The sequence below is a fragment of the Phalacrocorax aristotelis genome, chromosome Z (assembly GCF_949628215.1).
Source record: "Phalacrocorax aristotelis chromosome Z, bGulAri2.1, whole genome shotgun sequence".
Lineage (NCBI taxonomy): Eukaryota > Metazoa > Chordata > Aves > Suliformes > Phalacrocoracidae > Phalacrocorax > Phalacrocorax aristotelis.
In genome coordinates this window covers 56,458,002-56,472,020 of record NC_134311.1, presented here as the reverse complement: position 1 = coordinate 56,472,020, position 14,019 = coordinate 56,458,002, and the positions used below count along the sequence as shown (strand labels likewise).

Here is a 14,019-nt window from a genome sequence, read left to right as displayed (position 1 = left end):
AAGTAGAAATCACTTAGTTAAGTCACAGAACCAGATTTGGTCATTAATAGCTCTTCCTGCAGAAAGGAGTTTGTTCATGTCTATTTATTCAACCAGTTCAGTTCAATAACTATTTCATTTTCAGCTGAGCAACTGACCAGAAGATGCATATGCAAGTAGTAGTTTTCCTTTTCCAAAATCAATATTCACTAAGAAAAAGCTATGGATTTACTAGAGGGCAAATGCAAGTTAAACCATATGATTCCTCAAAGGGGTGTGGCTACAACAATACCTCCTTAGTTACCAAAATGAAACATCTTATTTAGTCTAAAGGTTTAGCTTAGCTGCAATTTCTGGCCATCAATCTTTCTCCACAAGAATTAGTGCATTTTAACTGAGAACACCCTGAATCTCTTCAATGTAAAAAAAAATTTCCCAAGAAATACCTGAGTACAGGATTTAGAATCTCTATATGCTGACTCCCACAAAAAAGTTCAATTTTGCACGTAAACCAACCAGTCTATTCTTAAACACAAAGCTACCTCGCTTCACACTTGTGAAGTCTGCAAAGATTGCTAAAAGCTAGGAAAAATACTACAGTTATCTGCTCTATTCATTGTTAAGAATCTGTGTCTACTTCACTTACAGACACTGTAGGTCACTTCACAATATAAGATTTTCAAGTGTAGAGTTTTATGAAGTTCATTCAGGAAGCCAAAAGTTTCAGACACTCTTCACTATTAACTTACTCAAATTCTTGGTGTGAAAGGATAGAGATTAAATGATAATTTTACTTAAAATTGTTATCAGCCCAATAAAAAGTTAAATATTTCCTACAAATATTTTGTCAATGGTAGAAGCTATAAATACTTTAAAGGATATTCCATGACATTCCTAACTACAGCCACCTATGTTTCAAACAACTGAATTAATGGAAAACATACTACTTGTTTCTAAAGAAAGCATACTAAAGTTTTATCATAATTATAATCAAGCAAGTTCTGGAATATTAATGCGTTTTGACAAGTTTTTAAATATCCTGAGTCAAGCTGAAGTTGTTACCTGAAAGCTCCATAAAGCGGTCTGTACCAGCAGACAAAAGAACAAGGGGTAAAAAGCAAGAACCAGAGAATACTCAATCCAAAATCAACCCCTCGCGTAGCATCAACGTAAAACCAGGCCAAACATCCAAAGATATTAAGAAACAGTGTCACTGTATGGACTGTAGAAGCAAAAGCAAAATAGTCTTAATTAAGTTATGTTTAGACAATAAATTATTACAACTGTTAAGCTAATACCCAGACTGAGCATTTTTAAACAAAACATCAGCATGCTGACAATAAATCAATACCCTCTCAATGCCCTCAACAATGAGCTGATTTTTAAACCCTGTATTCACAAGTGAAAGTACTGGACATGGAAATTCAAGTACTGTCAGGTATATGGTGAAGGAAAAAGTCCTGTCATAAAAATAAAACATCTTCAAACTTAAAATTATTTAAAAAGAGGTTTCTACAACTGTAATAATTGATTCTTTTTCTACAGTAATAACTGGATACAGACATTTAACAGACTACTGAATATTTTTAAGATAAATCTTATAAATGATATAAAATGCATCATAAATTTAGCACTGTACACATTCTAATTTGAAAATAAAAATTTCCCAAAATTTTTTCAATGAGAAGGTCTTTATCTTCCATGTAGTAAAATGAAAAAAAAACCCACTTAGTAAAAATGTTTCCCAGTAAAACAAGATCTGCAAGAAGCTGTTCTAGATGCTTTAATACATACTGCATATTCAAATATTTCTTATAACATTGATCTTAAAAATATGCCTTTTTGGTGCTCCGTTCTTAGCTCAATACTAGCATTTTCTCATTGGCAGACCTTGTTACAGGTTAACTATTGAATTTCTACTGAAGAAAATGCATTGGCATTATGACTTCACAGTTTATTTCAAATATATTAGTTCTTAGAACAGAAAAAGATACAGCAGTATTAAGAAACTTTACTACCATCATGCTATCTGGCACAGAAGCTAGTACTACCAGACTTAAAAGATGAACATAAATTTCTGTCTCTGTTCAGCAATAATTCAGGAGTGATTTTGCTATCTCAGAAGGCAGTTTCTGTCCTTGTGGACCAGGAGAAAGCAGAGTATAACTGAGAGTGCACAAGCTGTTCCTTCCAGCAATGATTTTTCATTTAAGTTCAGAGAAACTGGAAGGTAAGGTTAACAGAAGAACTGGTAGTTATTAAAGACGCTGAAAAAGAACCCTCAAACTCTTTGCCGGCCTCTTAACTAGTCAATGAGCCCTAAATCAACTTAGAGGGAAAAAAATGCCCACTTAAAGCAAAATGCCCTCTTCATTGCATGAAAGGCAGATAAAACATTTCCCACAGAGAAATCATATTTTCCTCTAAGAGTCACCAGAAACAGAAAGCTTTGTACTTTTAAATAAAAAGCATTTAATGCATCTACCTATCGCAGCACTGTTCCAAGAGGTCAGCAAAGGAACTCATTTCAGATTTTTTGTGTGTATGCCTCAAAGCACAGGAAATGATACAAATCCAAATTCCTGCCTGCGTTTGATAACTATGAGAAACTTACTAAGGGATAGCCTTTTTTTTTTTCTAGTCAACACCGGAAAACGGCAGGGGGGCCTAGATTGCTAGACATATCCACATTCTGAAAGTGTGAACTTTCCAAAATTACTACTTTTTTGTAATTGCAATTACAATAACAAGACACATGTTAAGAGTATACCGCAGTGCAGAAGAGGGTTGAATCATCACAACCACTACTGGTATTTATTGCACAATAAAACCAGCAACATACGGGTCTCCTTCACTGCTGTCATGGAGAATCTCAGCTGTAAAAACCGAGTATTAGCAGGCTACGGATGAAGACATGGGACTTCACTGGCAATTATAACTTCATTCCACTTGCCCTTCTCTCTACCTGCTGCAAGGTACAGAAAGGCATTTGCTCTTTGAGCCAGCACCTTCACTAAGTGACCTAGATAAGCTTGGCTGTTGTAGGGACAGTTGTTTTTATGTTCAGGGTAACGGTTTTATTAAGTACCTTCCACTTACTTGCCTCCTCGAATTAAACCACGATACAAGTTATTAGAAGATAATGACCACCTGGGGGCTGAAATGACCTCAGGCTTTGGCAGAAGTCTGCAACGTGCAATGCCTGTATGACAATAACTTCACAGCTATACCAACACAGTACTCAGTGTGAAGTGATCTACAAAAGCCACCTCCTAGTTTCGCTGTGGAAGCAGTTGAGGGTTTAAAAAAAAAAAGCGCATTCACAGCAGAATAAGAATGAACAATGGGAAATTACATTAGTTTAATAAATATTCAGACTCAAATTAATTTTTATTAGTCTATTAGTGTAAGCTTCCATTTACAGAAGAATCCTACTTAGACATACATTCCCTGTCTTAATTAACTACACTTAATCATTCATTAATGTTTGAAAGACCACAAGCTGTACCAATGCTATTTGGCATCTACATTATTGAGATTATTATTTTGCAGTCCCATGTGGGACTATGTAAAAATAGATTTTTGTAATAAGTTTCATATCAGTAATGCTTTATTGATTGTATTGTTGGGAAACCAAAGTCCTCACCAGGACACATGACATAAGAATGCACTTCTTCCCAGGAATCAGCTGGACTGCCACCCTGTAACAGACTGCCCCAAGGGGAATGGGACACCTACGAAACAGAGGGTTTTCAAGCCACAAGGCAACCAACAAGTAAGGACAAAGCTGGTGAAGTTTGATGATGCACAACCTTGGAGCACAGAGTGGCTTCAAATATAGGTTAGGATTTTGTTCCTTGTCTGTTCTGCTCTTTTGGAGAGGAAGCAGGCAAGACGTGCAAATATGCATTACAAATGACAGAAGTCTTTTCCATAGGAAAAAATATATCCTAAAACAGGCTTAGATCAGCACATAACATACGCACATGCTATCAAAAATGTAAAGGTGGTTTTTTTCTCTACCCAGTACAGTAGGACTTCAGCTAAAATACTGGACACGGTCCACATTGTAAAATTCTTGATGTTATACACTAAAAAAAAACCCATAACAACTTGGAATGGAACAAGCAGCAAATCTGTAAGACAGCAACCAGACCTCTAGAAAACAACCTACAAAGAAAGGCTGAGTAAACTATGCTAATTTAGCCAAAGGGAAATGACTAATGGGGATAAATGTGTTCTCCATAATAACAGTGGACAGAACAGGAAAGATCAAGCACAGAAAGGGAGAATTAAACTATATACTGGGAAACATCTTTTAATGATAAAAGACCGCAACACACTAGAACAGGTTTGGAAGGAGTTTATGAAGTGTCCATCCTTGGACATTCTCAGGAACAGGGAGAACAATTATCAAGACAGTCTGATACATGTACTATTGATTGTACCCTCAGAAAGAAGGGTGGATGCAATGAAACTCTCCTAAACAGAAAAAGATACATAAAAGTTGGCACTTTATGGTATTATTTTTCTACCAGAATCTGCAGTTTAAGTCACTGCCCTTTGAAAACCTTTAAAAGTCTTGTTCATAGAAAATGGAAACACTCACAACCTACATAAAGTAACAAATCCAAATGCCACAAAAGCTTTCTATGAGATTAAGCAGCTCTTAGGTTTGTAATTTCAAATAAAAAACATTGTTTGAAAATCAGAACTGCTCATTTTGTACATGCTATCAGCCTGTGAGGAATGTAGCTGGAGAACACAGGCTTTTGAGCCAAAAAATCTTTGGTGTTAGATATTGGTCAAGAGACATGGGACATTTCACTAGTAACAGCACAGAAAGATCTAAAATTAATGCTCATTGCTGAAGAGCCAGGAAAACTGTTGTTCTATCTGCAAGCCACTAAAACAGCAATGGTCACAAAACCAGGACAGAACAGAAGAGCTCCAATGGCAGCTGACAGAAGCCATTGCTAATTGATTGCTGTAGTTCACAAAAACATGGGAGCACTCAGTCAGAAAAAAAAAAGGCTCTCCCCAGGGGGGAAAAAGAAAAAAAGCCCAAAAAATAAGTGCAAAGATAAAAACCCATTAAGGAATCAGAAAACTCTGACTTCTGATACAAATATAGAAAAGACAGATGAATCCACAGAATAGACATACAAACGGACTTGTATTCTTTATATAAAGACAAGTTTTTACAGACAAACATGTTTTCTCATAAAGAACATACAGATCTGAACAGGTAACAAAGTTTCCTCAGATACATAAAGACCAAGAGTAAGGATATAAAAAACTGCTCCTAACCATAGAAACACACAGAAAACTAAACCAGAAACATTTGTTCCTAGGGCTGCTAAAAAGGAGGAGGAAAACTAACCTACTTTATGAAGTGCTGAGCATGCAGTACTAGATTTATCGAAATGTGATTATGTTCACAGAACCCCTAGGCCTTACAAGACCTAGGAAGTTCTGGAACAGAAAATAAAATGTAGGGTAGAGCACCAAGCAGAAGCAGACTCGTTTGCTATGGTAATAACTGCCTCCACTGAGGAAGCATAGCCACTCTAAAGAAAAATGAGCCAAACCATGTAGATACAATCCTAGGAAAGAAGAGTCGTAAGCATTGATTCCACAGCCATTCCTAGGGCATGGAGTTCTGTACTCAGTCTTTTTTTTTTTTTTTTAGCCTGAAATAAGTTTTGTCTGTCTTTTATTATGCCATTTTCTTTCCTTCCTGAGTAACCCCTAAGTCAGAGTGTACTAGAGCTAAAGAAGGAAAAGAGTAAGAGGAGTCAGTAAAAATCTCAGTCTACCTAGAATAAAATCTGTCATGTGGGTATAAAAGTACAACTCCTATATATATGGAAATACTATAATGTTGCTGCTTCTTTTATTTATTGCCATAAGAAGGGAAAAGAAAAACAGTATTACTATTCCAGTTCCCACTGCCCAACTTGACCCTGTGTTTGCAACATACGGCACTTTCAGAACTCAGTCCTGCAAATGGCCAGAATTAATAACTATCCCAAAATTTTGGAGTACTTGACCTTAGATTTCATATAAATCTTAAATATCTGTTAGATTTATGAGAGTGACTAGTCACACATTCCACAGTGGATTTAGTTGCTTACTTGAAGATTAATGACCCAGCAATGAATATAGAAAGTCGTGCATTACAACGAAGTGGAATTCACTTGACTGAATGCGGACTGCTCATTTTATGTGTTTCAGTTACGTGGTTTAATCACAGTAATAAGATTACCTGACTAACGGGTAAAATTATGGGGATTTGCTAACTAAATCTAAAGACCTGAAAAAAATTCAGAAAAGTTCTGAAGTTCACATTCCCGTAGTATGCTAAAAACCTAGTAAAGGTGTTGAAGCACCTAAATCTTTGCAGTTTCCTCAGTCTCAGAGTAATTATTAGGCTCTCATCATGCTGAATGAGGCAGAAGAAACAAATGTTGTGGCATTTGTACATTTAGTTCATCCTGCATTTCTCCCGTCAAAACACAGCACCTGAACACGGGCAAAACTAACCCCACAAAGATGGTGTAGAGCATTTCTAGTGTACAAAGGATAGTTTCAACATGGACTGATTCTTCAGCTAATATACTTTTTTTTTTTTCAAACAGACTAAAATGATATTAAGTGTCCACTGCAGACTAAAAACTGTATTAAACTATATAAAACTACATATATTAAAGCAAATGGATGTTATACTTGTTAAACTCACAAGTCTATAAACACTGATTGTGAATTACATTTCTCAATATACAAGCCGATTTTAAAAACAGTAAAATTATTTCTAAGTTAATAAATGGTCAAAGCTCATTTTACAACAACAGGGATACTTAAATGAGAAAACTGCAATATACTAGAGCCCAACAGTCTTAGGATAATCCTCCTTTTTTTCTGTGGAAGCTTCTATGAAATAATTCAATACTTTTAAAATCGAAAGTAACAAAAAGATCTCACTTCATCATTTGACTTCTGGATTTAGAACAATTTCTCCTTACACATGTTGCAAAAGCCAAACTAGCAGGTATGTATCATCAACTTTCAATAGGCACTTTGTTTTTTCTTTAAAAAAACCGAACAACCAAACCCAAAATACTTACACATCCACAAATAGTACATAATCTTTACTGTCTTCTGGAACTCTACAGGAATGTCTACAGAAAAGTCCTGGTAGAAACAAGGACCTACTGGAAAATTCTCAGGAAGAGGTGGCCAATTATTTTTTCTACCTGCAAAACAGAAAAAAACCCCAGCTTTATAATACAGTTTTAACCTCTCTGTACTAGAAAGAAATATGTATTAGGATGTGTTCAAATTGTTTTATGCATGAGTTTCATAAGCGTATAGATAACTTGGGCTACCAAAACCCAAGAGTTTTATCAGCAATCCTCACACAATACTGAAAATAAACTTCAGAAATAAAATACAATGAAGTGTAGACAGATCAAGGCAAGTACAATATTTTATCTGTGTAAAAGACTAAGCAGGCATTTGACACTTCCTATAAAGTAATGAGAAAAGATAATTCTTCACAGAACAAGCAGATATGGGTAGAAAACCAATTTCTCAGAGTTCTTTGACTTTTGAATGCATGCTTCCCTAAAGTCCCACCATACCCACATACTTCGTTGAAGACAAAGGCTGGGGACTGAAAACCATTCTTCGTCCTCAGGATCCTGATATTTTTAACACTGGGCTATTGCTAACCCTTTGAACTAGTTCCCAGTAGAGTTTACAGTCAAAGCTTTACCTGAAAGCCCATAATCCTTAAAAAAGGCAGCTATTGAAATGGTCTAAACTACTTTTTCTGTTACAATATGATCTCCTACAGCATCACTGTATTTTGATACAGTTCTGTGACAGAGTCAGGACACAGTACCAGACACTTGGATTTCCTGTACGCTGATCTGCTCAGAGGCTAGAGTATACATTCGGCCAAATACAAGTCATACCAAGCATAGACTCAAGAGATTCAACTGAGGTAATAACTGCAACAGATCTTTACCATAGCATTTCAAATTCTGGATACAAGAGATACATTAATCACCATGTTCCAAAAGTGGAGCTGAGCTATGGCTTAACCTAAAGGCACATTTACCTGAAATTCTGACAAGGTTTTTTGCTTGCCATTTCCATCTTCAACCATACCTTTACTAGCAGTTCATCTAAGAACAGATGACTTGCAAAGCTTACATACTTGCATTATTTCATATTTGTTTCCCCACTCAGAAACGGTGAAGCTGTCAGTTCTGTCCAGACAGGTCCAAAGCGCTATCTGTTAGTTTTTCTGTGTCTTCTAGTGAAATTTTTACCAGGTCTTTCAGAGCAGGGGATTGGCAGAGACAGCACAGAGAAGGTAATCAAGTAATATTCCCATCCATATTAAAAACTACTTTAGGATTTCTTATGTGAAAATATCTGATAATAATTCCGATCTTCATTCCACCATCTATGGTTATTTCTCTCAGGACTAATAATTTCAAGACAGAGTTATGGAATAATTCAGGTATCTTATAATAATTCAAGTTCATATTTAAGAATTGTATTTCCTGCGCTTTCCCGCTGCTGTGGTACAGGTTTCAAAGTTTTCAGTTAAGACTGAAAGACAGCTTGGTGAGACAGCTTGAGATCAAAAAATGAGTGGTGGTCTTCTAAATACACTTTGGGTAGTCATATTCCAAGATTGTATCCTGATAAGCAAAGAGCTAGCCCAGAATTATTTCATTCAACACGAGTTACCACCTCAAGGCCTATTAACATAACTTCAGTGGCACACCTACACTACGAATGCAGACGCCCCCAAACCAGCTTCTTGCAAGCATAGAACAGGATTTGCAGGCATGCCCAAGTGAACTAGCTGAAATAGGAAACAGCACACTTTCATTAGCTCGAATGCAATGCTGCACAGAACCTGAGCAGAGAAGACTGAAGGCATTGAGGTGAGCTGACCTACCAGCTTGAAGATCTTTGCACTGTAGTCACTTGCATATGATGACAGTGTCCTAGATGTGTAGCCAGCATCCTAAATTGAATGCAAATAGCTGGAGTATTGCAAAAGACCCTGTCCTCCAGTCCTTCAGTCAGGACAACTCTACAGTGTTTCCAAAGGAGTTCAAATGAGTGCTCCAAAGGAAAAAAAAAAAAACCAACAACCACACCAAAAAACAACCACCCACACAACACAAAAGGAAGAGAGTATTTTCCTTCTCAGTCACAATATACAAGTCCTGATTCGCAGCATCTTTTACACTGTCATTTGGTAAAAAGCTAGTATCTTCTTTAAAGCTTTAAGAGCTCTCTCTTCTTTGTTCAGCCTTCCTAAAGAATCCTTTAGATTCTTCAGGATCTCTTCAAGCACTTTGATGCGAACAACTGCAACCTAATAACAAATACCCATTTTAGAAATACAATGCAACATGCGTGGGGTATCTGAGTTATGTTCCCTAAGATATAGATGAACAAAACTGTCCCTAAAGCCTGGAAGAGAAAAGTAATCAATCCAGACCATCAATATAAGTTAGTGAAATTATATAAAGGGCAATACATGCAGAAGGAAATGAAAAAACAACAACAAAAAAATCACACTATCTGGGAGAAGAGGTACAGAGATTTAATAGACGGAAACAAACAAATCCTGAGAAAATAAAAATGGCGTAATGAAGGGACAATATCACCATGATTCTTTTCCTTTGAAGAAGAGTAGCAATCCCAGATCCTAGCAAATGACTGGCATATGACTGCTCTCTACAGCTTACCGAGGAGGGGATGTGGAGAGGGAGGTGCTGAGCTCTCCCTCCCTGCTACCCAGTGACAGGACACCTGGGAATGGTTCAGAGCTGCACCGGGAGGTTTAGACTGGACATGCAGAGGCACTTCTTTACTGAGAGGGTGGTCAAACACTGCAACAGGCTTCCAAGAGAGGTGGTCGATGCCCCAAGCCTGTCAGTGATGGAGAGGCATTTGGACAATGCCCTAAATAACATGCCTTAACTTTTCAGGTGAGCCCTGAAGTGGTCAGGCAGTTGGGCTAGATGATCGTTGTAGGTCCCTTCCAACTGAAAATATTCTATTCAATTCTATAAAAACCCCTGAGAATTTTAATTACTAAGCAATTATGCAATGTGTTATTGTATCACTGGATAATCAAAAAAACCCCAGCACATGTGGAAATAAAACTCAGAACTCTAGATACAAGTGAAAAGACCACACAAAGTCAACCTTGCACACAGCATTTTGTGTTTTGTTCAGGGTTTTTTTTTTTTCCTAACTTCAGTCTGAAGTTCTTCCTTTTGAAAAGGAATATTTCCATAGATCTACTTCTTGCAAAGTATCTCCATCAGTTAAGAGGATGTAAATCTCATTTGTGAAACTGCCTTACAAAAACTGATGGTTTTGCACAGAACACTTATAGGTTGTGGCAAAATGAGATACTAATCTTGACTATGGGTTTCAAAATGTCATATGAAAAATTAATATGAGATTAATAATAAAATTTTCTGCTATCTGCATAGAATATTATGTCTGTAACACAGTAAAAGATAAGAAAATGTTTCAGAGCGGGAAAGTTCTGCTACAGCTATAAATACCGACAGAAAAGAAATCAAAGAGATGTTACTTATGAAGTTACTTCTACTTCTCAAAATGCTCCATTTCTATTCAGTAGTATTACCTAGATATTAAGCTAGAATAAAAATAGCTGACAGCAGAGAGTAACATGTAACAGAGGCCACATTTAAAATTTTTACAGGACAGGACAGGTTTTATTAACTGTATGCACTGTCTCAGGGGAGATAAACTTTGTTTTCCTGAAAAGATTGTAAGCCCTCCTTTTCAATCTGTTTCACAATGTCACTGTAAAACTAAAACAGTTTCTCAGAAAAACCAGAATTTCTGCCATTTAAAGAAGTGTTTTTTTCATGCATACCCCCCTGCTGATTGAGACTCTGCATTTCCCTTTCTCTGCGATCTAGTTCAGCTGCTTTTCTTTCCAGTTCTTGTTGACGTTTTAGCAGTTCTGCCTGGGCCAAGGCATGCTCCTGAACAAAACAAATACCATTAGATATTGATAAAAAATATGAACACAAAATAAATATTCCAAGTCTGTTTTCTATAATTAAGCATCTCCAGTTATGGATGAAGACTGACCTAATATATTGACCTAATTCATGCATTAACTGATTACTTAAAAGCAGTAATTATTTTCATAAATCATTAGGAAAACAATGCTTATTTATAAAAGACATTACTCCAGAAGTGTATTTAAATAATTATAATGAAAAGGAGCCAAGTGCCTGAAAGCTATAGACAAACCTTTGCAATTTGTGTGTAAGCAGGTGATTCTTCTGTTGGTTTCATTATTGCTGGCTGGGTACTGGGTACACTAGGGATTTTCACATTTCCTGGAGGAGGCTAAGGAAAAAAAGAGACAATTACAGGGAAACAGTTTCATATTCTAATAAACATATTTTCATTAACTGTGTAAGAACTAATCTAGTTGTTTTAAAGGAAATGTTACTCATAAATTGAAAATCTGATACACTGCCTTCAATATATAACCTTTAGGAAAGAGAAGTTAACTATATTCTGTGGTGCAGTGTTCTGCTTATTTAGTTTTACACTGCACTACTTGCCATAAACACACATGGAATTTTAGGAAGCAGTGGAAAGTAAATAGATTTTTATTTTTGTTCAGACATGAATATGAATAAGGACAGTTACTGTTTAAGAGAATTGCAAGATTTAACAGTGATCTACACATATTCTGAAACACGATGCCATTTATTAGTAGTGTCTTCCAGAGCTTTCTATTTAACAAAGGTTTACATCACCTGGTTAACTAGAGAAACAATGTATCGTATTAAATTTTCCAATACAAGATCCATGATCTATTGCTTAACTATTCCACCAGTATGTACTGCAGTATCTAGTTTCAGGTACCACTAGCAATTTGTTCCCTTGGTCACTACATATAAGAATACAGTTTACAAGAAGCTTTAGTAGCTCAGTTTTCTTCTTTTTTTCGTTTTTAAAGTCCTCTCCTCCTTATTCCCATTTGTCATCTTCTCTGACTTTCTCCACATCTCTCTAATATACAAAACGTTAACCAGTAGCTATCAAGCCACGGAAAAAACTACTGCCTAGACCGGAGTTATCAGCTGGACTTTACCAACCGTATCAGTATAGCACTACTATGATGTTATTTTATTCTTATATATGCTTGGGGAAGGAAACTATAATTCTTTCTTTGTGCAGAGCTTGCAACATGAAAGATTTCCCTGTTCTGTCATCTTGTAAGACAGAGAACTTGTGCCTAATAAGACCAAAATCAAGAACAAAAATACAGTGATAAGTGTGATGTTTTCAATACAAAAGCACCTTGAAACAAAGCAGGAATCCACTAAATACCACTAACTTGGCAAATTATGACTTGGCCCAGATTACCTGCATCTTTTCTAACCATCTTTTGAAATGCACAGATGTAATACACTGAGAAGAAAACATGCCTAATAAACTCCACCTCTGTGTGTGATACTGCAGCATATCTCAGCAACATCAGCTGATTCCAGCATTTCAAAATTATCTTACCACCTTATAAAACAGCTCCTAACGGAATACTGAGATATCAGAGATGTCTCATTTCTCAGGAATGCTTGGGGTTTTGAACTTTTCATCCAAAGAAAGATTACTTAGTGCTGTAGCATGAAGACAACTGAAGGCTAAGTGCCAGGTCCTGTACTTGGGTCATAACAACCCCATGCAACGCTACAGGCTCGGGGAGGAGTGGCTGGAGAGCTGCCCAGTGGAAAAGGACCTGGGGGTGCTGGCTGACAGCCAGCTGAACACGAGCCGTCAATGTGCCCAGGTGGCCAAGAAGGCCAACAGCATCCTGGCTTGTATCAGGCATAGCGAGTCCAGGAGGAGTAGGGAAGTGATCATGCCTCTGTACTCAGCACTTGGTGAGGCTGCACCTCAAATACTGTGTTCAGTTTTGGGGCAGTCACTACAAGAAGCACAATGAGGTGCTGGTGCGTGTCCAGAGAAGTGTGACAAAGCTGGTGAAGGGTCTGGAGAACAAGTCTTATGAGTGTCTGAGGAAACTGGGGTTATTTAGTCTGGAGAAGAGGAGGCTGAGAGGAGACCTTACTGCTCTCTACAACTGCCTCAAAGGAGGCTGTAGCAAGGTGGGCGTTGGTCTCTTCTCTCAAGTAGCAAGGGATAGGATGAGGAGAACAGCCTCAAGTTGTGCCAGGGGACGTTTAGATTGGATATTAGGAAAGACTTCTCCACTGAAAGGGTTGTCAAGCACTGTCAAGCACAAGGCTGCCCAGGGACGGGGTCGAGTCTCCATCCCTGTTGTAGACATGGCACTAACAGACACGGTTTAGTGGTAGATGTGGCAGTATCAGGTAAACAGTTGGACTTGATGATCTTAAGGGTCTTTTCCAACTTAAATGATTCCATAAAGCTGGTTAAAGATGGTTAATACTGCTGTTCCTTACACTGGAGCATTCTGCGATAAGGAAGAAGGCCTGTATCAGAACTACAGAAGCTAGACGACCATCAAGAGTCTTACCTTTTGCTTCAAACATAAGATACAAAACCTGCCCAGAGTAACAAAAAGATACTGAACAAAAGCTCTTATGCATTATGCATTGTAGGCCAAAGCAATGCTACAAAAGCAAAAAACAAAAAAAAGGTCAGATTATTGTAGCTCTGTGGCTAAAGTAACAATAGCTTTGAAAGCATAACTGACAACTGATAAGCAGCTGCCTGCTAGACTCATGAGCAAGACTGCTCACAATCTCCAGCAAGAACTCCAATAGCCCTCCCATGTTTAACAACACTCATTTCTCTAGACTCATAAGCATTTATAGAACACTAGCATGAGCTATCGATTCAAACCATATTAAAAAATCTTACAAAATACTACTTTAGAGCGAGAAATACCTCCTGACAGCAAACAAGAATCCCTCCCCTCTCCCTGTTACTTTCTGTTGGCTAGATAGTCTGGAA

General features: G+C 37.3%; 1 protein-coding gene across 1 annotated transcript in view; it reads right to left on the bottom strand.

The window, feature by feature from the left end:
- SCAMP1 (secretory carrier membrane protein 1) overlaps positions 1-14,019 on the bottom strand; it is a 45,769-nt gene that overhangs the window by 4,842 nt on the left and 26,908 nt on the right. The window contains exons 3-6 of the mRNA XM_075078706.1: positions 11,317-11,415; positions 10,931-11,042; positions 7,107-7,235; positions 1,042-1,201 (exon numbers count right to left, since the gene is read on the bottom strand). Coding sequence (XP_074934807.1) covers positions 1,042-1,201; positions 7,107-7,235; positions 10,931-11,042; positions 11,317-11,415 — 500 coding nt within the window. The remainder of the gene's footprint in view (positions 1-1,041; positions 1,202-7,106; positions 7,236-10,930; positions 11,043-11,316; positions 11,416-14,019) is intronic.